Raw genomic sequence first — 25,978 nt, 5'->3', positions numbered from 1 at the left:
TGGGGCCCAACCAACTTCCACTGTTCTGCTTCTGAATGGACAGGACTCCTGTTTGTAATCACAATGGCTGTAGTATGGGACCACATGCATTGCCTGCCTTAGGAAAGAGACAGGATTTGCCCCTTTTTTACCCCATGACCAATCCTCTAGTCTGATTTCACAGACATCATTTTAAAAATTTCAAGTTACATTGTCTGATGGTGAAGGAGACAAGGAGACTATTGGTCCTTAAAATACCTTCTGTGGCTATCTGTTGGATATGTTCCAATAAATAAAATATTGCCTGTTAAGTGAAGAAAGGCTCTTTCTAATCAGTGTCAATTTCCTTTGTGGAGCTCCTTCTGAACTGTAGCATATTTGCTACATAAAACATCTGAAAATTTTTTATGAAGTAGAATATGATAAATCTTTGAAAATCAGTTCCTCTGTGCATTCTATACACAAGGTGAAAACGTCCTCATGCATTAGCTGAGTTTTGGAGGTGAATTGTATTATTTGTCTTTCTAAGATATCTTTTCCTGATATTATTTCCAGTAGTCTAAAAATAAAGTAAAAATAGAAACCTTATATAAATATAAGGCAGTCATTTGTCATTTTTTTCCATTTTTAGCAAACAGTGAGATATATACAGAGAACATTTTACTAAGTTTTGGCTGAAATTAAGTAGAAAAAGGGGGGGGAATGTTTCAGATCTTATAAATTTGAGGTGAGGAACAGTAATACTTCATGCATATGTGAAAAGCTACATTAAAAAAAGCCACATTTTTATCTGTCAGTCAGAAATCATGTTCTGCCTAATCATGATGTCAAACTGCTGTCTGAAAAGATGTGTGACTGACTGTGCAGTCAAGATATAACACATCTACCTGTAACAGGATTTCTCATGAACAGTGTACCAGTTCGCTGCATGTTGTATAAACTAGCATCTTTGCTGTATTGAAACACATTTGATCCTCTATTGGTCAAAGACTAGCTAATGAAACCAGAAGACATGAGAAAAAGGCCAGTTTCCAAGCTATCTAAAGGTCATTATAGTTCACTACAGCAAGTTTCCTCAGGCACTGACAAAGTAATACTTAAGAACACAAGTTTCAAAAGAACCGCAAGTGGTTATATTAATTTTAGTCTCACTGTGAAAGGTGGTACTATATAGTTGTCTTCCTTTCTCTTTTTTTGTCACCTGTTTCACTCATTTTATTAATTTTTTTCTTAATTTGCATTCATGTAGCATTGATTTGTGTTAAAATTCCCAGCATAACCTAGCCTCTTTTTCCTGTTTGATCAAAACAAGAAATCATAGGCATACCCCAAAGAGCATACAGCTTACTGTAACACAGGATCAAGTCTTGTAGAATAAGGGGAAATCACAGTGGGTATGAGATAAGTGCAGCCTCGTTGCTGAGTTTCCTTTTTGAATACTTTTAATTGTTCTCATAGCAGCAGCTGTTCGTCTCCTTGTGTAATAGTCGAACTCATTTCAACTCAATTTGCTTGCATGCTCTGATCTTACATATGTGACAAAAGGAGGGCAAAGTTTCCCATTGTTGTGGTTGTTGACAAAGGAAGCCCATTGTACTTGAAAACAGCTGAATTATTATCACTTTCAGTGCACAATACAATGTCACCACCATGTCACAGCAGCAGTGTAAATGCTTGGAAAGTACCAAAAGCAATAGCATCTAGAGGAGAACCACTTATCTGAATGCTTGTCCTTTGAATGCACATGGAGAACAGTAACTAAAATTCCTATAAATATTTTTAAAAATATTAAAGACTAACAGATTTCAATTCTCATGTGCATGGAGTCTCACCATCTGATTCTTACTGCTTCATCCATGCAAAAGCAGTTGTTAAATGAAGGAATGAAGACCAATTCTTTCTTTTTTTCCTTTTTTTCTTTTTCTTTTTTTTTTTTTCCTCCTTACGAAGGAAATGCAGAGTTCATTAAACATACCTAGCAAGCCTGTGTACAAGAGCACTTCACTGCTAGAGTCCCAGGAAGGACCTTGATCCTTGGCCATGATTTTAGTGTGTGTTTCATGAGCACAGAATCAGATATGGTCCAGTCAAATGTACAGCTGCAGGTAGGGAAAAGTGTCCAAGAATCCTTGATCACCCATATCCATGTGTATTGACACTCTGAGGCTCTGGTTGTTTTCAGACACTTGTAAGGTTGATTTATAACCTTCCTGGCACCCTTTCTTCACTCTCTTTCTACTACCAGCCTCATAATCTTTCATTCACAGCTTCGTTCCATGGCACTAATCACAGTCTACCATATAACTTAAAGAATATCTTGTTCCTATCGTGGCTTCCTCCTTTTAAATTCCTGCTTTGCTGTCTGCGTAGTGGTTACCTTGATAATGTTCACATGCTTCATAACTAGAAGATCTTGGGGTGTTCCTTCTTCCACAGCTCCCAGCCTTCCCTGTATAACATAGTGATGGTCACACATTATTCTTTTAATCACAGTAAACATAGTGTTCCACTGTAGTACTTTGCTTGTATTAGGTGAAGTGATACCGGTATACTTAAGAGGAAAAAAAGCCAACAAACAGTTCTGGTCTTCAGCCTTCATTTACCCAATCAGCCTATTGACTCCACTGAACAAGTTGCACAAGTTTTTTGACCTTTGCCATCTCCTTCAGTAACTACTACATATAGTCGGGCTTTGTTCTTTTTTTCCTTCTGTTCTAGCCATATTCTTTTTTCTTTTTTTTCTCTTATTTGTTTTCTTATTACTTTCCATTATACCCCCCCCCCCCCCCTTGTCTCTATCCTTTACAGTTCTCTTCAGATTCTCTGGGTCTGAAATTGCTGTCCCTCTCCAGTTAAATTTGCTGTTCTCAGTGTGCTGGCAGCAAAGTGAAATGTGATGAAAACCTGATCTCTGAAGGATTCTTTGCTGGCATATCACAGATCAGATTTTTAGTAATTTTTACTTTGCTTCCAGCACACTAATTGAATACAGCAGAGCAGAACAGCAGGGGACAGAAGCACAAGACACTGAGTCCTGACAAAGGCTTTCTCTAGGGGTAGGTGTTCAATTAGCATCTCTTATTAGACAGCAAGCATGAACTACCCACAGACAATGAAGCAGTACATCGTTCACAGATAGAAAACCAGTGAATATGTACATCTGTGGATATTCAGGAAAGTGCTGAAATCCTGGGCAAAGTTGCGGGCCAGGTTGCCTATTTAAAGCATTGTCATTTTAGTATATACCACCAACCACCAACTTAGAAGAGACTATGAGCACGTGAATTGTACCTAAATAAAATTCAATGTATAGGTTTAATCTTTATTTATTATTTATTATCACCATTACGGTGCTTGTTGTGGGCCTATGAGATCTGTTAAATTATACTGTTTTTTGGGGTTTTTGCCTTTTTTTTTTATAGATTGCTTTATAAACAATATTTGCTGTATTACTTTTCCATGTAAACAATTGTAGTAATTGCCAGTGAAAGGCTAAGGAGTTAAGAACAAATGCAGAGAAATATTACAATCCCAAATGAGAGCAATTATAAACAGAAGAAAACAGGCCTTTCAAAATTAAAATGGACATAAGTTGACTGTGAAACTGATTTTTAGGACACTTTCCATTTTAGAATTCTGCTTCTATCATACAAATATTTGAACATCTGGAGGTAGACAAATCTAACATACATAACACTACATCAGTGAGTCACACAGTATCAAGGTATTTCTCTCTGAAAAGAGAGAGGGCACATAGATGCATGTTTGTTTCTACACTGCAGAAAAATCAGATATCTTGTGTTCCTGTGCATTTACTCTTATATACTTATTTTCATTGATTGCTTATTTATTTATTGTTTGGGGTATTGTAATGAGGAAATTCTACTCTTTGGAGATGCAAACAGGAAAGAAGATAAGAGCTGTTGAATTTCATGAGAGTGCTCTTAGAATCTGGATTATACTTTGGCTTTTGTTTGCTTAATTGTTTTGGTTGGGTTTTTGTTTGTTTGTGGTTTATCCTCTGTTTTGTGTTCTGGGGATTTATTATGTATTAATAACAATTTCTGCTTTGTGGAATACCTTTGGACTCTCTCCTTCCTAAGCTGTCAGTATGTATTTATTTTACAGATTATTAAGATGCAGCAAAACATTAGGTACCCTCTTAAAATTACATAGCTATCTAAATGCCTTGCTAAATGCAGTAGCTTAAAATCATAGAATCATAGAATAGTTAGGGTTGGAAAGGACCTCAAGGTCATCTAGTTCCAACCCCCCTGCCATGGACAGGGACACCTCACACTAAACCACATCACCCAAGGCTTCATCCAACCTGGCCTTGAACACTGCCACGGATGGAGCATTCATTACCTCCCTGGGCAACCCATTCCAGTACCTCACCACCCTAACAGTAAAGAATTTCTTCCTTATATCCAGTCTAAACCTCTGCTGTTTAAGTTTCAACCCATTACCCCTTGTCCTATCACTACAGTCCCTAATGAAGAGTCCCTCTCCAGCATCCCTGTAGGCCCCTTTCAGATACTGGAAGGCTACTATGAGGTCTCCATGCAGCCTTCTCTTCTCCAGGCTGAACAGCCCCAACTTTCTCAGCCTGTCTTCATATGGGAGGTACTCCAATCCCCTGATCATCCTCGTGGCCCTCCTCTGGACTTGTTCCAACAGTTCCATGTCCTTTTTATGTTGAGGGCACCAGAATTGCACACAATACTCCAAGTGAGGTCTCATGAGAGCAGAGTAGAGGGGCAGGTTCACCTCCTTCAACCTGCTTGTCATGCCAATGCCACTGTGATTCGCTACATAAATTCTTCTATTCACACACCTTAATATGGCAGACTCTTATGCCACAGCAGAATTCCTAGGGACCAGTCATGTAACTGGCAGGAGTTCGCCTTAGGCAGGCCTAGTTTGAGATGATATGAATGACTGCATATTTGGAGACTATCTCCTGTATGTTATCGTGCCCCTTTCAAATACATGTTGTGCATAATGCAATCTGCACTGTTTGTGGTAAACCAAGCAGGTCACTATTAAAGGCATCTTCTCAACCTGGGAGTTGCAATAAAGTTTTCCCTTACTAGAAGGATGATTGGGGTAAGCTGCAGGAAAAGCTTCTGCCTTGTCATTCATGCTTTTACTCTTGATCTAGTTACCTGGGTTTAATTTGTAGCCTCTGTAGTCCACAATAAATTACTTTTTTCCATATATTTCTCAAGTTCAGTTCAAGTATCCCTCTCAGTCTTGATAGCAAGAGCTAAATGATAAAATGGGTGTCTAGACATTGCTATATTGCTTTTCTTAGAACTAAACAGTCTTTGGTCTAGATGCCCTATAAATTGAGACAAGCTAACTCTGTGAATTAGCACTGCTTCCAATTTTTTAAGTGGACCAGAATGACTGCTATAAAAGGTACCCAAGGTTTGTGATGTTTCCTTGTTGTATAGTAAAATAGATTAACATTTGGGGCTTATACGCTATTAGAGTCAAATTGCTGCTTTAAAGACAGTTCATGATTGCAATGTCTTATTAAAGTACTGCAGTTCAGTTTTTGTTTCTGCTGGCCTCTTCTCTGCTGCTGCAGTTTAACTGATAGATGTTTTAAAAGCCCATTACTTTGCATATTTTTGTTGTGCTTGTTTAATTTCTTATATATATATATATTAAAGCATGCTGTGATGCAGGAACATGGGACAGAGAAAATCTCCAGTCTAGTGACCACTAAGAATTCATAACTATTTGTTTCCAGCTCTCCAACATATTTCTTGTGTGCCCTTGGTCAAGCTGATTAGCCTCTGTGCAAAATGGAGATAGTAAACAGCACTTACCAGTCATAGGTGAAACTACATAAATGTAGTAAGTTCTGCAGAGTGTTCTGGGATCTTTGATAGGTAGATAATATATATGTACTGAATTGGGCAGAGGAGAAAAATGGTTGGAGCAAAAGGCTACAGCTGAACAAAGTGGAAAAAAAAAGAAAGAAAAAAAGTGGGGTAAGGAGAACAGAGAGGCTGGGAGAGGAGTGGGATGGTAGAAACAGTTGGGATCAGTTGGAGGTCATTAATTATAAAATACATGGATCCTCTTCAGAGTTAATAGGGCAAAATTGGAACAGTAGGATAAAAGGCTTTATCTAGCTACATCTAACTGGTGAATCCAAAGGCATTTTACAGGCTATGCTGATCAGCTTTCCTCAAAGTTGAAGGAAAACATCAGTGAAAAAATGTATGAAAATCAAACAGGAAACATTTTTTCCAAGTCATACTCTATGTCCTTCATTAAGGGCTACAAGTTATCATTGTAAAAAAAAAACCCAGACCCAAAAGTGAAGGAGAACATCATTCTGTAAGAAGCATGGGAGAGCTAAACACTCATTTAAGAAGCATGTTTCAAAACGGAATATTCTGCTTGGGCTTAGGAAAAAATTTCCTACTCCCTCCTGCAAAGAATCTTCCATTCACCACTTCAGGTATCTGGAATTGATAGCTAAACATCAACTGAACCATCTTTTTTTACATTCTTGTATCATGGTTCTCATGATGATTTGTAGATATTAATTTCACACACCACTTTTGATGCATATAAGCACAATATATTCTGAAATTATGTCTCAGTATCCAAATGCTGCTTTAATCAATATTCTTGTTTGATAAAAAATAAATATATTCTTTTACTTCTATTTCCAGTTTTATTCTCCAGTGTTTGAAAAATATGAGAAAACAAGCTGTAACTATTTGAGTATTTTAATCAAACATATTTTAGATGGCTGTAAGTTTTTGCATTTACTGTAGCCGAACAAGATTTATCTCACTTTTTTGCTATCACAAAAATCTTTTCATTTTCAGATATGAGATTAACTAGAGATGTTGTAATTGATAACTGTCTGAGTGTAGAGTGAGTGTGAGGAAGAAAGAAAGTACAGAAAATAAAGCTGTTTTTCTATAGGAAAGTATATATACAATGTTAAACCAGGTAAGAAGCTTAGTGACAAAACATTTGTAGTTGCAGTATTTAACAGAAAATAATGTATGGTGTTCTGAAGCACTAATAAGTTGAACAGTCTTAAACTGGGCTGTGCTGATCAGGAACACAGACTTCTATATATTTATTTTATTAATAATTTTAAGTCCATTGCAAGTTTCTCATTCTTACAAAACAGTGGAGAACACTGGTGGGTAGCTTGGTGTCATGTTCACATAACCTCTGCTTGCCTGCAACACCTCAAATCTGTTTGTATGAAGAACCCTTGGACAGACTCCAGTTGTTCTCCAGTTCAGATGGTATTACCCATGAAAGCAATTCTACCTTGTGCTGAGCACTGTCAGTTCCTGTTAACTTCAGTTTAAGTGAAGGGGCACAGCCCTTCTTAGATGATGCAAAGTAGTGTCAGCTCAGATTCTTAAGATGAAATTCAGTTCTTTGTAGAAGGTCTGCACAAAGCCTAGGTATCATTTAAGTGCCACTTAATTCTTTATAATGGAGCTTAGAGCGGATTGAAGGATCTGATAGGCTTTTTGCTGTCTTGTCTGCAGAAGGCTGTATTTCACCCCTGGTGAATATACACAGTAAAAAAGGCAACTATACCGCCTCAGGAAATAGAGTGTATTCCTTTGCTTTCGCTTGTGTAACTCAGTTTCAATTGCTGATAGAAATTCTTTGATACTATGCTGATAAAACCATTGTATACTTGCTCACTCCCTATGTTATATATTTAACTTCACTGTGCTACTCTGCTGTAATGGACAAACTGAAAAGTGAAAATGCAAAAATAGATGTAATCCCATTGACATGAGCATGGCCCCCCTTTTGCAACTGTGACTGCCCATGTGTGACTGAACAATGTAACTGGATAGACAGCTCATACCCTGATGAGAGGGTGCCTGCCTGGCCTGCTTGTGGCAAATGGCTTTGGAAAGCAGGGCCTGGGGAAGCAGGGATGCAACAGCCTGTGTGTTTGTACAGCTTGTAAGACAAAGCAGGGCCAGGAGAAAGAGCTGGATGAAACAACTGTGAAGATCTGTGGCAGGGGAGAGACCTGGGGAAGAGGGGCCTATTTTGTGTTACTGATATTGATCCTGCACTGCTGCTGGTTATGTGTCATTAATAAATTAATAAACCATTTTGATACTGATTTGCTTTAAGCCATGTGGGCTGAGTAGTTTCTTCCCTGAGAAGCAGTTGTTCCAATTTTCAAGGCCTGAATGCACGAGGTAGTCTATGCACTTAACACAGAAATGTTTCAGACTTCATCTCCTGTAAAATACTCTTGGTGTGTTCTAAGTTTTTGTGGATATCGCCAGTACCCAGAGCTCAGACTCCATATATTTGTAATATTGCCAATAGCTGCATTCTGAGATATCAATCAAGCAAACACTGAGTAATTCACAGAGGAGGGAAATATTTTGGTAAAGATTAGTTCAAATATGTTTCCAGGAAAACCTCCCACCTGAGTTAGTAAGGGCAATCTAGCACATATTTTTCTTATTTTAACCAGCTATTCAGTCTTTCAGTGATCCTTCACATTTTTGAAACATTGCTAGAAATAGCCATTTTGATTTGTGAATTGCAAAATATACGCCTGCAAATAGATGAGGCTTTATGTTAACATTTTTACTAAGCTTTTTTCTGTAAAACCTGCAACTGGATGCACACCTTCACTCAGAAGGGATGAGGCTATTACCTGTTACAAATGAGATGCTAACCTCAAAAACTGATATGATCCATTTCTCTGTAGAGGAGTACGTATGGACCCCAAGCAAATTCCAGATTTTTGTATATTATGTGCTATAAAAGCTTAGTGGATTTGCTTCAAAAAATTGTAGTTATGAAAATTGTCTGGGAATCTTTGCTCCAGTGAGATATATATACATATATCTTGGCTAATGAACAGTGCAAATTCCTATGTTGACATTTGGGAGCTAAAGTGCTTTTTATATTGAAAAATTTAATAGGAATTTCAGACTGAGCTTCCAATGAAAGAAACCAGTGTTTGTTAAATTCCTGGAGCTTGCCAACAATTGTATCAGGACTGAGGACACAGGTTGTTTCATGTCAAAATATTGGAAAGAATTTTATTAAAAGACTAAATTACACTTCTGTTTCTTACCATGAACTGGTGGCACTGGGAATTGTATTCCAATGCCAGTTCTAGACAGAGAAGTCGGGGACATAGAGAGTCTGAATCACACATTCAGGTGAGAATAAAGAGCTGCAACTGCCAGGGGTTATAAATATCTGCTTTTAAGCTCTGTGGACCCAAAATTAATTTGGAGCATCATAAGCTTCTCATACGCTTATGTTACTAAGTATTTCTCCTGTAGTTCTCTTTTTGTTGGGCTCATAGTGGTTGAAGATACACTGCATATATTGGTGTCAAGCATCAACACGGGGAAGACAATCTGTGTCCTCATCTGTGGAACTTGTTCTGCCCTTTAATCCTAGGATACTTTCATACAAATTGATGTGGTGACAATTTCTCATAGTCTAGCCCAGGATTGCTGACATGATCTCTGAAGGAACTGAGTATCATTTTCTGTGTACAGCAACTTGCCAACTGAACACAAGATGAATTTTTTGGGGGACCTTACCTTGTTTAGCATGAATATATGGCACCATACAAGTGAATGCACTTCTGTATATGTACTTTATAATATCCCAAACACCTCATCCTACATTTTTGCCTACTGGGGGAGAGTGAAAGAATAACGAAATATTAGATATTAGTCATATTGCTTACTATTTTATGAGAAGAATCCCAGGTATTACAGAGGTGAACTCAAAAGCAGTGTAATCCGTAAAGAAGTCTACAGAAATTAAAGCCCCCTTTCCCCCTGCATTGAAGAAACAAATCTCCCTACAGCTCATCTGCATCTACTTTAATGCAGTCAGAGCTCTGTTGTGCCAAGAGTACTTGCAGTGTGTGACCTTGGGGAAATTTTGCAGACCCAGCTTACCAGAGGCACAAGCATTAAGAGGAACGACAAAACACACAACAAACTACCTATCAGACAATTAGGGACCTTCCTGAATGGACTCCCTTTCCCTTGCAGTTATAGGATAAAAGGGTATTTGTACCAGTCTTTCCCCTCTGCTCATTGTCTGCTACCTCATGATTTCCCACCCTTTACTTCATTTACACCAGTCCTTTTTATGTTCCTAGTTCTTTCACCTTTCTATCGCCTACCATTGCAAGTATCACAGAGTTCCACAATTCTTGTCATTTTGTTGTCCACCTCTAACTGTTTATTATTTTTTAATCTTTCCACTGTGTGTCTCATGTCTGTTTATACTGTAAACACTTTGGGAGAAGGAGTGTCTGCCCAGGTTTATAGTCTAACACAAAGGATTAAGTTGTTAACGACCTCAACAATATTTCCTTGACTATAAGGAGCATGGAATTAGAAAATTAGCAAACTTTTATGTTCTTTTGATTTACAACTCTCCTTTGGGCTATTGTTGGGTTTTAAGTTCTATTTGTATTATAAAATTTGTTGGCACAGCAAGTATTATGAATAATTTTGTAAATTGCCTAGGGCTGTCTACATCATAACCTGTGGCATTATCAGATGATGAAAATAGACAAGGCAAATAAGAAAGTGTTTAGAGATAAGTGAAATATGAATTCTCTTGCCAATTGTTTTTGGTTGTATTTGTTTTTTTTTTTTCTTTTCTGTTCCATAGCACGAATTATCAAAACAAAACAGTGGTGTGAAATGCTTCCATGTTTAGAAGGAGAAGGCTGTGATTTGCTAATCAATAAATCAGGCTGGACCTGTACACAACCAGGAGGACGGATAAAGACAACCACGGTAGGTTACTTCTCTGTTCTATATTTCTTCAGTTTCGCATTCACTTTACTGAAAAACGAGGAGTGAGATTTCTAATTGTTTTTTGGCACAGATAGGTAAAGTCTGTTGCCTTATAATTAAGCTATATACCCAGCTGTGCATACTGAAATACACAGCAGTGTTATCTCAAAGGCAAGAAAAATGTGTAATTCCCACAGTTACTAAGGGTGAAAATTATATAACGGTTTTCTTAAAAGGCGCCAGTGGCTTAACTAGTATTTGTATTCAGCCTGAAGAGAGTATTATTGCTTTGCTATACAAGAATTTTCTTAAGCTGAGGAAGCGTAGGGTATAAAGCTGAACACATGGTCTAGAAGCGTGAAAAGAAAGCTTTCAGTGGAAATTGGAGAGAAAGTATTTTTGCTATTCCAACTGTACTAGAAAAGCACGATGCACAGGAAGATCTTTAGTTTTCAGTTAGTCAGTGAGACATAGAAAATATATGAAGAGATCCGTTCTTTCATCTTCCTTTTGGTCCTGGTTTGTTGATAAACCCCTCAACTCTCTGATTTGGTGTCATGGGGCATGTGCTTGTAGTGTAGCTAAGAATATATATGACAGTAATAGTTTCTAGGGCCTGTAATACATCAAACAGATTTCTAGAAAATGCTCTCAAATGCCAACAACTCTTTGACTTAAAAATGGAAAAAAATCTGCAGAAGTATAATGGAGCAATTTTCTGCTAGCTTGCTAGACCTCTTGAATGATTTTTCCCCCGTATTTTTTTTTTTAGATTTACATGGAGTGTAATTTAAATGAGTGCAATTTAAAGAATATTTAGGCTTAAAAGTACTTACCAGTGAGGACTAAATTAAGGCCCATCATCCACTGCACAATTTCTCTGTCTGAGCAGGAGACAGACACCAGTACAAAACCTTTTATTGTTTTAGAATGCCTATATTTTGGAAAATTAACGTGTTTTTCACTTTTAAGAAATGAATGCAGATTTGATAGAGCTTTATGAGATACCTACAAAACAAACTTTATGAATTCTGGGCACTGTTTTGATGCTTCTGTATTTACCAGACATAATATTCTTTATGGACAGGGCTATAAAACTTAACACAGTCTCTGAGGTCTTACTAAACACTGTTTGCCTGTAGATCTTTTGCATTCAAGTTATGTAAGAGGAACAAAGGAAGGAAATAAGTTTTTGAAACATTACTGCAAACTTCCAAGGGCAAGGAGACCTGATACAGTAACTTTGTCATACTTGAAATATTATCCTAGTATTTTCTATACCCGAGGTAAACAGAAAACCCATGTACTGTGACACATTGACTGTCACTGTAGTTCTTTATTTGATTTTTCGTGCTAATAGCATGACTGAGTAATGCAAAGAAAGCAGAGGTCTTCAGTATCTATCTTTAATGGAGTGATTCAGATATCCTTTCATTGGATGTCTGATTCTGAACTCTCACTTGTCTGCATAGCTCTTTAATGCTGCTGACATGAATGGAGTGACACATGGATTTGATGAACGTAAATGAAATCATGTCCCATCAGTAAAATTAAGGCCATGGCAAGTGTAATATTGTAAAACAGACTCTTCCCCATACAGAGATATCATTGTCATTGGTGAGGAGAGATTCTGCCAGTGAGCCAACTGTAGAGCAGCTCTAAGCATAAGCCCTCATCTAACATCAAGCAGTCTTCAACAGTTGGTATCACACATGCAGACACACAACAAACACACAGTACTTTTCAGTCAAGCCAGACTAGCATATCAGAATACTTAAAGAAGCACTAAATGCAGAAGGGGAAGGGGGGGAGTGGTGAAAAATTGGGAAAAAGGAAAAAATAGAAACCTAAGAAACCCCAATTACTGAAATATTAAGAATAAAAAGCATATGTTCATTTATTCTTTAGCCACTTCATTGAAGAGTAAGCTTTGGACAATGGTAATTAATAGGTTTGGGAACTACATCTTAGGATGACTCTATGAAGTGTATGACTGTGATTAAAAGAAAATAATTTTTCTAACAGAAACACCAAGACACATGCTTACTGTATCAGTACTCTTAAGTCAACAGCTGCTGATGCAATCAAGTGTTTTCTATTTCTGTTTTTAATCAACACACCTGAGTTGCCAAACCCATCATGGCATCTAAGTGCAACAGGAAGAATTTCCTGCTGGGAAGGTCCAGGAAAATGGCCAGCAGGTAGTATAGCAAAATAAATACCAAACATATCGTATTAATTATTATATGTGAAATGTCTGTTATGAAGTAGAAACAATTCTTGACTGCATCTCCTGTGACAGCTAGATTAGGTAGGTCCTTAATGTTTTAACTAGCAATTTCATTAACACACATTGTTAATCTAATATTTGCAGGCCTTTCTTGCTAACATTAGTTTATATCTTGAAGATACTTGGCAGCAGGTCTTGCATTATCAAGTGGTGGTAGATCATATAGCAGAGATATCACTGTTTGGTAAATGCTGAGACAATATTTTGCCACCCATACTAAAGCTAGAGCAGTATTGAACTCTGACTAAGACCAGCTGTTGTGGTAATACTAGCTTTCACACTGATTCCAGGAGGTTGTGTATAATCGTAACTTTTTAAATAGTGTGTTTACAAGTAGCACGTGGCAAGGTAGGACTAGTGGAGGTCTTACGCAGAACATGAGTTCCTTTTCACATGAGAATATACTTTAGGACTCATGGTTATATATGCTTCTACCCCCCAAAAAAAGGAAGAAATATGATTAATTTTCTGGAGACGAGTTTAATATTTAGCATGTTTTCTATGAAAAAAAACAAGCAAACAGTGAATGAAAATACCCATAGCTCCAAAGCAAAAGTACAATTTCTGTAAATAGCTTGGGGAGCATTGCTGCTACATTACACATTGTGTCAAAATTGTGCAGACTTTCTATGCAGAGACAGGTTTTTTTCACTGGCTGTCACTTTTAATGATCACCTCTGGAAATAATGCAACCAAATCAGAATTATCCCCTCACGTGGGTAGCAGTGGTTTATATTCATTTTGTGCTCACTTTGCGCAGCTATAAATGACTACACAAGGTGTAAGGGAAAGGAAAATCAGCTCAAAGTATACTCTAAATGGATCTGGATGTCACTTCTGCCCTGTCATCCTTTCTACAAGGTGTGAATGAACTAAAGATTTTTCATCTGCTAAGAGGCTTTTAGAATTGAGGACTGACCAGGCTAACTGCCAACCTCTGTATTAAGCACCTGACTGTCAATACAAGGAAACAGTATGGCACCTTGTAAAAGAGGATAGCAAGAGAATATTACACAATTGTTAGCACTTTCAACAGACTAAGTGCCTTCGTATAACAAATGTCTCTACAATCACTTTAAAATCACCCGCCTTAAATATTTGTTCTTTTGCAGTTCATATTGCTCTTTCAATTCTTTAAAAAAAGTGATATGATTTTTAAAAATAGCATGTAGGTTCAATAGTGCCAGCAGATATGCCTTTTTTTTTAAGATATTGCTGAAGGGCTTGTCCATTTTATATTTCAGGTATAAAACTTGCCAGCATATAGATGGGAGTATACATAATGTATTGGATTTACAGGGGAGATTAATTTTAGCACCAAAGTGTATATATGTTGTCAATGAGCCATCACTACCTAATTGTTACTTAATTAATTCCTTCTTCTACATGATGTGATTTCAATGCATGGAGCTAAACTGAACATTCATGTACCAGTTCCTTGGTAGCTAACCTTTTAAAACCTTTGTGATTTTACTGCTAAATTAGCTGAAGTGGGAAATTAAGGAGTATGAAGAAGCTAAGAGAAAGCTCACAGTGGATAAAAGACGTAATTACTCTGACATGGAGCTCAGTGCTTAGCTAGTGAAATTTATTAAGGATCTAGCTTCACCAAGGGATGTGACTTTCTTAATAGAGTTTACTTACACACAGAGCAACTTAGCATTCTTCAGCATTAATATAAATGACATGGTGGCTGGATTGGAAAAGCAATTTGTTCCTTACCCTGAAAAATACAATAGCTTTTTTTATTGGCTGCAATTTAAATCAAGATTTTTCTGCAGAGCTTTATCATACATGTATGTATGATAAAAGTAACTCAGATAAAAAGCAGTGGTTTGCTGTCATCACTTACTTACAAGCAATGTGTTCTCACTCATCCCATTATATTCAAAGTAAAAAAGAAAGTTACATATGTTACATATTTGTAACATACTTGAGAATTTACTTTTTTTTTAGACTGAAGACCAGCTGGAAATATCCTGAGGCCATTGTCTAGTGGTCTGAGCTTGGGGCTGGGAGCCAGAAACTCCTGAGCTCTAATCCCGGCTCTGACAGTGACTCCCTCTGTGGCCTTGGGTAAGTCACTGAACCTCCCTGCCTCAGTTTCCCCAGCAGTAAAAATAAGATTAACAATATTTAGCTACCTATCTTAGTGAGTCTAGGAGTACTGAGTTAACATTTGAAGAGGTTTAGAAATTCAAAATAAATTCAAACTAAAAATACTGTTATTCATAAATGTCCTTACTGCTGATATTTATGTTGTTGTTAGATACTCATATGAGCTTGGCATTTCTCTACTTAGTCTCACCTACCTTTCAGCTCTGAGTGTTTCTAAATGTGCATTTCACATCTCCACAGGTCAGCTGATTTTATTTGGTTAAGCTGGTTTTAGAAGTTTTCTGCATTCCACTAGTTCTAGTTCTGTGTCATTCCAGGACACAATACCACCAAAGTAAGCTTTCAGACAGCACCAAATTAGAACAGTAGAAAGATGCAGGCATGCATGCCATGCCAAATTAAGTTTCCTCCTTCCCTTTTGTCAGAAGTGGTCAATTTATGAAACAGATGCATTAAATCCACTTGTCAGCAGTTCATCTACTGAGTTCCTTCACTGTCCTAACGGTAAGAGGAACACTACATACAGATCAAGATTAAAGAGGGTATTTTTCAGGAGGCTGGTGTATCCCTTCACTTCAGTCCAAAAAATAACTTTTAGAAATAAGCAGGAAGTCATGATCCTGAATTTTCTGTCATTCATAGCCAAGATTGTTGAAGAATCAGAACCTTTGACTATATTTAAGGTATGGCATCAGGCATGCATCCTTGCTTCAAAATCCATATACACGCACAACTGTGAGTCCCAATGTCTTCTCCGTCTTCTCTTTTTCTGTGTGGCCCTCTTCATGATGGCATGCCTGCCACTGCATTGTGAGAGATCTAACTAGCAGCAGAAAGGGCTCTCACAAATACTCACCTGACAAAATAGAGCATTAAATCAGCCTGATTCTCTTGCATATCATCCTCAGCCATCCTAATTCTGAATTTCTTATTGGATTTCTAGAAATCTGGTTTAAGAAAATCACTATCCTTATTGTCACTAGGAACCATCTGTATTCTTTAACTCCTGCTGTCATCCAGTTAGCGCTTCCTGAGCTCTGAGACCATTGCTTCATCTTAGCACTATGCATTATGGAGTCCTCAAAAACTAACTCAGGTCTCGATAGTGTTGTCCTGAAATTGCTATTTAAATGAAACTTTCTGAGACCACTAACATAATTGGAAGCTAGCCTGTAATACCTTTTATGTCTTAAAACATTAAATGTTCTACCTTCGAGTTGAGAATGGGTAGAACATGAACACCTTTTACAGAATATCCTCTGCAGGTATTTTAAGAACAAAAAGTCATGATATTTGGCTGTGTGACTGCACATATGAACTACCAGAACTAGGTTACTCATACTTAACATCTCATTGTAATGTAACTAACTGAATATCTACAGGATCAGGCCTAGGCATAGCCCAGTGCTTTAACTGAATCTTCTAGTATTACTGTATTAATCTGATATTCTTCTCAGTAGTGCTGGCAATAATTATGAGAGAAAATACCAGTTCTTGACATATCATAGCTATGTGCACACTTTATAGATTTGTACCATAAGACCTATATTCAAACTGTTTATTTCCGTGGCTTTCAAGACATTTTTATACTCTGAGCAGTTTCCATTGCTCTAATTACAAATAGTATCATAATTTACAAATGGGTTAATATCACTGCAGTACTGGAACTAGATTCTTTTCTGATCATTTCTGAGCAAGTCAGCATGTGAGTTGGATGTCCTAAGTCTCAGAGAGGTTAGAAATCATGTTTCTACTTCTTATGTGGAAAAAGAATAGTAGCTCGAGACAAGCTTACAAGTGGAGTGGTGGGATGGTCTTGGTGTCCCCATGTCTTAAGTCCTTCATACACTGAGGAAGCTAAACAGAAATAAAATCCTCATGAAACTGAAAAACCTAGATAGAATGGGGTCATGCGATTGCTTCATAATATGGAAGTTCTCTTGCGTATTAGTATTGCTTCAATTAGTACATTCTTTTCAAAGCTGCGCACTCCTTTGTCGTACCAAAGTACTGAACCTGACCCGTTCTATTCTCCATTATCCTTATAAAAATACACTTCTTTGTGGCAAGTAACTGATCTTCATCTTAAGAACCTGAACATCCGCAAGTCCATGGGACCTCATGAAATCCATCCGCGGATCCTGAAGAAACTGGCAAATGGCAACATTAATTCTCATTCCTCATCTCCTAAACCAGACAATTTGGTACAGCGGTGCTCACACTGGCCATGTCTGCTTCACAATAGATTGATATTGTCTGAATGTTCTGATTCCTTGCATAAATATGAGAAAATCAAGTTTCATTTAATAAGTGATTGCAAAGAGAGACTATCTGAGGAAGCACCCCTGAAGATTACTTGTGCAATTTCTTGATTTGCTGTAAGTAGCACAGCACACTATAAGAAGGGATTCAGTAGATGCTATATGCCATGTAGTTGAACTGAAGGGAGATTGTACATGTGGAAGAAAAAATAGATTTGATAGTGCAAATGAGGAAGAAAGCTGAAAAAGACAGCAAAGAACCTGAATAGATTAAATCATGTTTTTTATGGGCATGTAATGGAAAACTATAAGGTTGAAAACCAGTATGTCACATCAACGTGAAGAATTTAAAATGATGCTAAAATTATTACACACTCATTTCGCACAGTGAGAATGTTCATGGTACAAGTGTTAGAAAATTAAGCTGTTGCGCATACATATACATTTTGGAACATTTGCTTTTTTAAGAATACACCCAAAGACTTCTGTTAAAGCATAAAAACAAGTTAGAGTTCTGGAACTGAGCAAAGCAAACAGTTACCCAAACAAGAATTAAGAAAATTAAATAGTTGTTATAGTCAGGGATTTTTATAATGCGTTTGACACATTACTTCTTAAAATCATACCTGAAAATCAATTCAGAATGGCCTGTCACACTGAAAACTGCTGTTTCAACAAGGTACTGATGGAGGATCTGTAAACAGTGCATAATAACAGATAACAGGAGTGTATTGATCCAGGTCAAGGTGGCCTACGAAGTGACAGATTTGTGAAAGGCCTAATGTTATTTTCTTAAGAATGGTTTCAAAAGCATAAAAGATGTTATGTTCACAAGTGTTATTGAAAATCTGTGGAAGGCAGCACATAACAGACATTTCTGTTTTCCAATATTCCCCTGCTATATTTTCTTTAGGCATCTGGAAAAGAGCTCCAATATTTAGCAGCATTATGTCTGCACACAGGTTTCATTACCTTGGAGGCAGACCTAAAGGGTAAGGTTTTCTGGTTTTCTATCTAGTTAATTCCTGCCTTTGAGACTTTGTTCTCACCTGCTCCTCCTGTTCACTTGCATATGAACATGTTAGGGTATGCAGAAAGACACTTAAGTTTACAGTGTCCTGGCAAAGTGAAAGCCCAATGCTTGGGCTATTCCTGTGTTTCATTAGAGATTGTCAGTCTCATTACATGGCAGAGATAGGAGGTTGGAAGTGAATATAACTGTCTGATCCTTGATCCAAATTAAATAGGCAAGGGTGTGACAGTAAAATCAAACAGCAGAATATAGAGGACTAGGACTTTTTTTTTCCACTGACAGTGCAGCTTCATGGTAGTCTAAACCAATCTAAATCCAGACTGTCCCAGACCCATTTTTTCTCACCCCACTCTGGCTATATATGCCTTATCCTCTGTTTTGGGCACTAAGTTCTTGTGGAAATGTCTGAGATGTCAAACAGGCATTACTTTTTGCCAAGTTAGTTTTCAACCACATCAGCTTCTGATTACAATACTTCAGGTAAGCTCAGAATAACACAGATACAAAGCAATTTAAGTTATTTTAGGCCAAAACCTATAGCATATATCTGTCTTAATTACGTAGTTCCAATGCCTGTTGGGCCATCAACAACTCCTGCTGGATATAGATACCTAGTTATTTATTTTCTTTTCAGATAACTTTGCTATTCTTCCCTATTTGCACATACCAAAGAATTTTAAAAGCTGCCTCTGAGGTGCAGGCAAAGAATATGAAATATAACCCTCATATGAAATACACTGACATATCCTACGTGAAGGGCATAAGATATTTGGAAGTCCATGTCCTAAACTATGGAGGACACTGTACTTTTCTGGAGTGGGGGTTCCCTACTGACTTCTATACTTCTAATATACTTCCCCATTTACACTGAAGCATTTATAAGGACATAAATTGCAATTCTAAATACGTATGCTGTCCCTCTGTTAGTAATGTGGTGACAAATTGATTTCTGGAGAAGTATTTATTCCTACTGATGGACATCTCTAGGTACCATAAAGAAATCTGGATGTCATCTAAGACTGAAAGATATTCCCTTCAGAACATAATTTGGGTGGTTTGAAAGGAAACAGGATATTGCTGTGGGAAAAATCTTTTGGAGACACATTCCTGACACCTAACTGGACATGTGATAATACAGCCAAAAACAGCTTGCAGGGAACCATTCTGACCAGTGAGTAATAAAAATAAAAGGGGGAGGGGTGGGGGGGGTGGGCTTAGTGGAGTAACTCATTCCTTAGTGGAATAATAAGAGCCTTAGTGGAATAACTCATAAGGGAAGAGTCATGGTACTCTGAGATTGCTTTGAGTCATCAGAAAGACTTAATTTTTCTCACAGAGATTAGTTGTGTTTTCAGCTGCCAGACACTGGTCACAGAAATTTGTCATTGAATTGTGCTGTAGAGTAATATTTCATCTTCTTTTATATGACTGAAAGGGTATGGATGAATGGTAGGCTCCGTTTCAGTATTACATCAGTCTTATGCATCCTGTAGCCAGAATTAGGCGTTAAGTAGAAGTAGTCTATAATCACAGCAAGTTTGGACTTAGCAGTAAAAAATATGCATAGACAAGTCTTTAAATAGAAAGTTGAGGGTGTCTCCACTGAACTGCAGGAAGCAGAATACATACTGATGTGGGAGATGTTCCCTTAAGGCAGAATGAACTTACTTCCTATCCCCTTGAAATCATTGAAAATAGTAAAAATATTACTTTGAATGAAGTGAGAATCAGTAAATCTCCACTTAGGCCAGTATCAGTGATGGCTTCTTCTTGTTGCTCTTTCCCTTTTTCTACCTACCTCTTCCTTTTTCTCCATGAAGTCCTGAGAATCAATTTTGAGAGTGTTTTTTTCCCTTACACAAAAATTCTTGTGGCCACAAGAGTCGTTCTGTGGGATAGCAATGTCAAATATGTAAAAAGAATAAAAAAAGAAGTTGCTAGGGTTATGGGAGAACTGATACTTAGTTCTTACAGCAGTACAGATAGCCTTCTGAATCCTTTTCCCTCTAGACAGCCCTTAAAGGAGTTTCGTCACCCACTTGAACAACGCTTTAGTCTATATGGGGTGAGATTGAATGGTGGTGTTTATTATGCCTAGTCAGAGATACCTTCTAGTGAAGGATGGTATTTTGCAGACTTATGAGGTAAATTCTTGTCTTCCATTTGAAATTAGTCATATGATTGAAGGTGCGTTTAGTGGTCTATTTGATGTCTTAAGGTGTGTAGGGCTGCTTTGGGTGAAGAGGGAACATCCTTATTCGGTAATATTCTCTAGATGTTTGATATACAACTCTAGCATGTGAAAGATGGGTACAATCCAATTATATGAGTTTTTCACTTTGTGAGATTTGACACATCTGCGGTTTTGACTAGGACATCAATTCTATGATAATATTTCTTTCTTAGAAGCACAAATTTTTGTTTGTATTCATAACTAGGCATAACCTAAGCATCTAAGCCAAGGATATGAGCAAATGTGCCCAGCTTTACTATCCAACCAGAGGAATAGGTTTCTATCTAGATCTCCACCAGGACACTGAATTCTCTGTCCCCAGTGGCTACACAAGACAGGTTAGGTATCTCCAGAAGACAATTAAATCTCTCAGGCTGTTTTACAACTGAAGGTGTTTCAATATAAAACGCCAATTTGTCAATATAAAATTGATTATATGTTTTATGGAGAGAGGTCTGTATCCTCTGTTCTTTTCCCTGTTGAGTGTCAACTGCTGGGCTTGGACAGACTATCCTGTCTGTTCTCCATGGGACTTCAAGTTTTACTATACAGTGGTTTAGCTTTCAGAAGAGGACTGAAAAATAAACTGATTCAAGATACTTTGCCTGGCATTTTCCTGGAATTCAGGAACCATGGATTTAATCCCCTTTGTGTTGAACATGCCTAGATGCACCGTAGATGAATGTTCTAACTACTAGACTGATATGAAAAATATGGATGCCCCTCTTGTCATCATTCTTGGTTGAGGTGGACCCATATCTCTCTTGACTCGTCCTGGTGATGTAGCCACACTTTGTGTTCTTGTCTTCCTTACTTGTCAAGTGAGCACTGCAAAGTTTTTACTCAGACTTTTGAAAATTTTCAATAATTAGTTGCTATTTGTGGAAAAAAAAAATTGAACCCATTATTGAATTTAAACCCAGGCTATGGCCTATCTTGGCAAATGAAGGTAATTCAGAGGATCAGATTTGCCTATATAGCACTGGAGTAAGCTGTTCAGTGGAGGCTGGGGGGAGTGATGCAAATTCATTTCATAGAATCATACAATAGTTAGGGTTGGAAATTTGAGGGAGGCAGTTTCCAAACATGTAAGTCTGATGCCTAGTTTTATTTTTATAGTCACATTTTATGTCTTTAAGTCAAATCATTCCCTAGTGATTTCATTAAAAGAAACAATTCAACCTGGAGGAGGACAGCTTTCCTTTCACGTCCATTTCATTTGTTGTTTGGGAAGGGAGATTAAGTGTGTGCTCCACTTTTTAGGTATAGGAGTCATCCCATTTTTCAGTAGGCTGTGTCACATTAAACATAATGCCTTTAATTTCTGGTTTGCCTTTGTGAACTGTTGTCTTCTCTTTCTTCTTGATGCAACAAACTCTACTGAAATCAATCAAAAATTAATGTGTGTGTTTATAAAAAAATGCTAGATAGTAGATACTCTAATTGCAATATGAAAACTTTGTCAAATGGTGGTGTTTTATCACTAATCTCTTTGTCCTTCATAATAAGTATAAAAAAATATAAGACCACTGGCAGATGTTTAAAATTGTATTAGTAAGTCAAGCCAAGAGTACTTTGGTAGCATACTATGCAGCTGTTCCGCTCAAGGGAGCATGAAAATGTCTCTACCTGCATTACTGAAATAGTCACACTGTTCTGATGGGTTGTCAGCTGAGTATTATGAGATCAATGTATACACTCAGCAATGCATAAATCCACTCCCATTTCATCCCCTAGAAGTAGTATTTTATTTTTCATTTACAAAAATCAAAAGAAAACTGGGCCAAAACATCCTCTTGCCACATGTTTTGTGCCAAGCTTTTATTTGGCTTTGATTCAACATATAAAATAAAAATCTAACTCTAATGAAAGAATAAATATGTTTTATCTTTAATGGTAAACTTGAAGGAAATAAGGGGAACTGACAAAAGTCACATTCTCTGCAATATAGACATTTTAATGAAAGCTGGAAATGTAGGATTTTACAATGCATATATATATTTTTTAAATGTGTAAAATTAATGAACTTTAAAATTAAACAAAAAAATTTTGGAGTATATTCCAAAGTGCTGCAAAACTTGCTGAAAAGGCAGTCTGTATTTGAATGCTATTCCTAATGGAAGACACAATACTGAGCATATTTGTTAGCTCTTAAAAAAATTATTGAAGTAGAGGGTATTTGCATAGACATAACACAATTTTTGAAAGGAAAACAAAAATAGACAGGCACAAAACATCTGCCATATAAATGTCTGTATTCATACAAAGAATTCTGCCATGAAACCAATCATTGCATAAAAATTTGGCACCATATCTTAGAAGAGTATTGTAGCTAGGTTGTAAAAAGTGAAATATCTGCACAGTAGGGTTTATATGACTTTTCAAGGGAATCTGCATTATAGTGTTATAAAGCTTAATCAAAATCACATAATATGAAAAAAAAACAAAACCCAAAACAAACAAAACTCCCAAAACAAAGCACAAAGCTACACTTATTTGCAGTTACCAGATGTAATTTATTTATTTATTTTAATATATGTTGCATTACAAATTCAGGTGTGTGGTGTTTTAGTTGTAAGGTTGTCCTGTGAGCTGGGGAAACTAATGTAGCAGTAGCCTTTATTGCCTGCAATCCTGATTAGTTGTCCTTCGTGCCACCCAACACTCCAAGACCTCCAGCTCATCTCAGAACCTGCAAATTCATCTAGTTCTCTTCTGTATACCCTGCCTCCCCTCTCTACCATATCTTGTGCTTCTTCCTTCCTACAAAATCCTGTTGATACTCATCTCTCGTTTTTGTCCTGCTGTCAGTAAGACCAGGCTGTTTATGCTGACTGTCCATCCAGCTCTAGTCCTTGCCACATTAGGAGCATCAATAAACATTAATTTGTCATTAGTAATGTTTTTCCTCTGTCCTATTGATAACTTTTCAAACATCTGGGGACTTAGTGTTTTTGAGATGTCAGTCAAATTTAGTTGAAAGTGGTCTGCAGACTCAATAGCTTAAGAAAGGACTATTAAACCTCATAATGAGAAACATATAGGATTTGTTCATTTACTGAAAAGTTTAAAGATCTTCTAAAGTGTTGATGAGTTAGAACTGTTAAGTAATAAAGTTAATGTTATTGTTGATGTTTTCAGACTGATTTTTTTTGGTTAATTTTGTACATAATACATGTTTTTAAAATCCAAAGTTCTCACATATTTGCTGACAAAATAATGCATACCATATATCTTTACTGGAGCTCCCAAGAGTATTATTAATGATTCCTAGTATTTTTATATTTTCTTCTCCTTTTTTTTTCCTTTTCAATGAGGCCTTGGTCCAGGCACAGCCCTACTCACAAATCATGTTTAGGTTGTGAATTTTTTGCTAGCATCAACAAGACTGAAGACATACAGTACTGTATTGACTATAGCATCAACTGTGAATTCTTGGTACAAGTTTTAAGTTGTCAGCATTCTACATTAATAAAATTGCATTGAATTCTTTGTACATTCATTCAAAAGTAGACTCCTAATTTCATATTCAGGGAGGAGAATGTTCCCAAATAAACTTTCTTATGATGTGAGGTTTCCTTTTAAATTATAGTTTTTTGCATGCTTACAAAGGCAGAGGTAGACATGTCAGGAATCAGAATCATTTAGGCTGGAAAAGACCTTTAAGATCATCAAGTCTAACCCTTAACTAAGCACTGCTAAGTCTACCACTAAGCCATGTCCCTAAGCACCACATCTGCACATCTTTTAAATATCTCCAGGGATGGTGATGCCACAGCTACTCTGGGCAGTTACTGAGAATTTTTTCACCTTTGTTTTTAACTTGTCGATGAGAGCAGAACTGAAACCCCATTCTCTTACCTTATTTGCTGATGCTGATGCTGTTTCCTGAGTCTTGCTGGGAATGGAAGACCTGAATTTATTGAGCTTGGTTCAGTAATACTTTGTTGATCAGCACTACATAAGCATATTTCATATATTGCATTGTTCTATACTAAATGTACTAAATAATGCAAGAAAAATCTACGGTTTTCACTGCTAGTATATAATGGCAGCAGTAATCGAATTGCAGCAGGGGATTTGGTAATCTTTTATGTTCTTTTCATTCAATTACTTCTTTATGTTTTGGTTATTATTTCCAGGTACTGATTTTTTGTTTGCTTGTGTGTTTTCTTCATAGTATGTGTAGAAAAGGTCTGTTCATGAATAATCAAACACTTTAGAAGATCTTTAACCTTTTCAGTAAATGAACAAATTCCATAAAAATAAAATTGAGTTCTGTAAAAGCCCGTAAGATAGAGATAATGTGTATCAAAAGTTATTTCCAAGTGGGTTATTCTTAGGTGGCCTAATAATCAGTGCAGAAGGAGGCTAATTGCTTATATTTCTTAATTTTCTAATACTGTCTTTTTACCATGAATTCTGGAACAATCTTCTTTAAAAAATGTATTCCATTAGGAACCAATAAAGAGAAAAAGATGAAAGAATAAGATCACTGCAGTAAAGATTATTAACCCCTAAAATAGGAATTATTTCTGTGTTTGTAGTGTGACTGAAATGATATACTCCCTGCACCCTGCAGTATTATCTGCCAACTTTCAGACAGCTTTCAGGTAAGATGGTTACTGGTGCACAGACAGACAAGTAGTATCAGTTAAGGCCTTGCTGTAGATCCCCCTTGCTGCTTTATCATGACCAGTATCTTAAACATTAGTAATCTCCTTAATACTCTTGAGTCCTGTGAAGATAGCACAGCCCTGATAAGGGTAAATCAGAGGGTTTCCGTCTGCAGTGTGGCTGGTCACTTGGGTCATTTGAGTTAGATGTTCATACAGGGCAGTGACCAGGGACCTCAGTCTAAGGAGATGCTGCGCTTCCAGTGCTCTGCCTCCCCTAGAGCCTCAGCAAGCTGACTTACTTGACTTGCTCACTGGAGCAGTTTGATCTTTCTAGGGAGAATGAATTGGCTTTTACAGTCCTATGGAATGAATCCCTTTCAATTAAGATGGACATAAAGAATGCAGAAAGCACAAGAAATAAATACATAATCAGTATGAGAAGTCCAGCAGCTATAGTCCCTTTCATAAAACTACTTTCTTTGCTCTGGTGAAGCTGTCTTTCTCCTGCCTAGTAGTGGAGACCAGCCTGCTGTTAGCAACGGAGATTGTACTGCTGTTAACATTTTTAGATGTAAAAATCTCAAAGGAACACAATCATAAAGATAAAGGAGCCATCATTACCGTC

General features: G+C 37.1%; 1 protein-coding gene across 1 annotated transcript in view; it reads left to right on the top strand.

Annotated features, from left to right (window-relative positions):
- The window catches only part of TAFA5 (TAFA chemokine like family member 5), a 356,880-nt gene extending 341,808 nt beyond the window's left edge, over positions 1-15,072 (top strand). The window contains exons 3-4 of the mRNA XM_031048344.1: positions 10,672-10,799; positions 15,046-15,072. Coding sequence (XP_030904204.1) covers positions 10,672-10,799; positions 15,046-15,072 — 155 coding nt within the window. The remainder of the gene's footprint in view (positions 1-10,671; positions 10,800-15,045) is intronic.
- The last annotated feature ends 10,906 nt before the right edge of the window (positions 15,073-25,978 follow it).

The sequence above is a fragment of the Melopsittacus undulatus genome, chromosome 5 (genome assembly GCF_012275295.1).
Source record: "Melopsittacus undulatus isolate bMelUnd1 chromosome 5, bMelUnd1.mat.Z, whole genome shotgun sequence".
NCBI lineage: Eukaryota > Metazoa > Chordata > Aves > Psittaciformes > Psittaculidae > Melopsittacus > Melopsittacus undulatus.
This window is presented reverse-complemented; position numbering and strand designations above follow the sequence as displayed.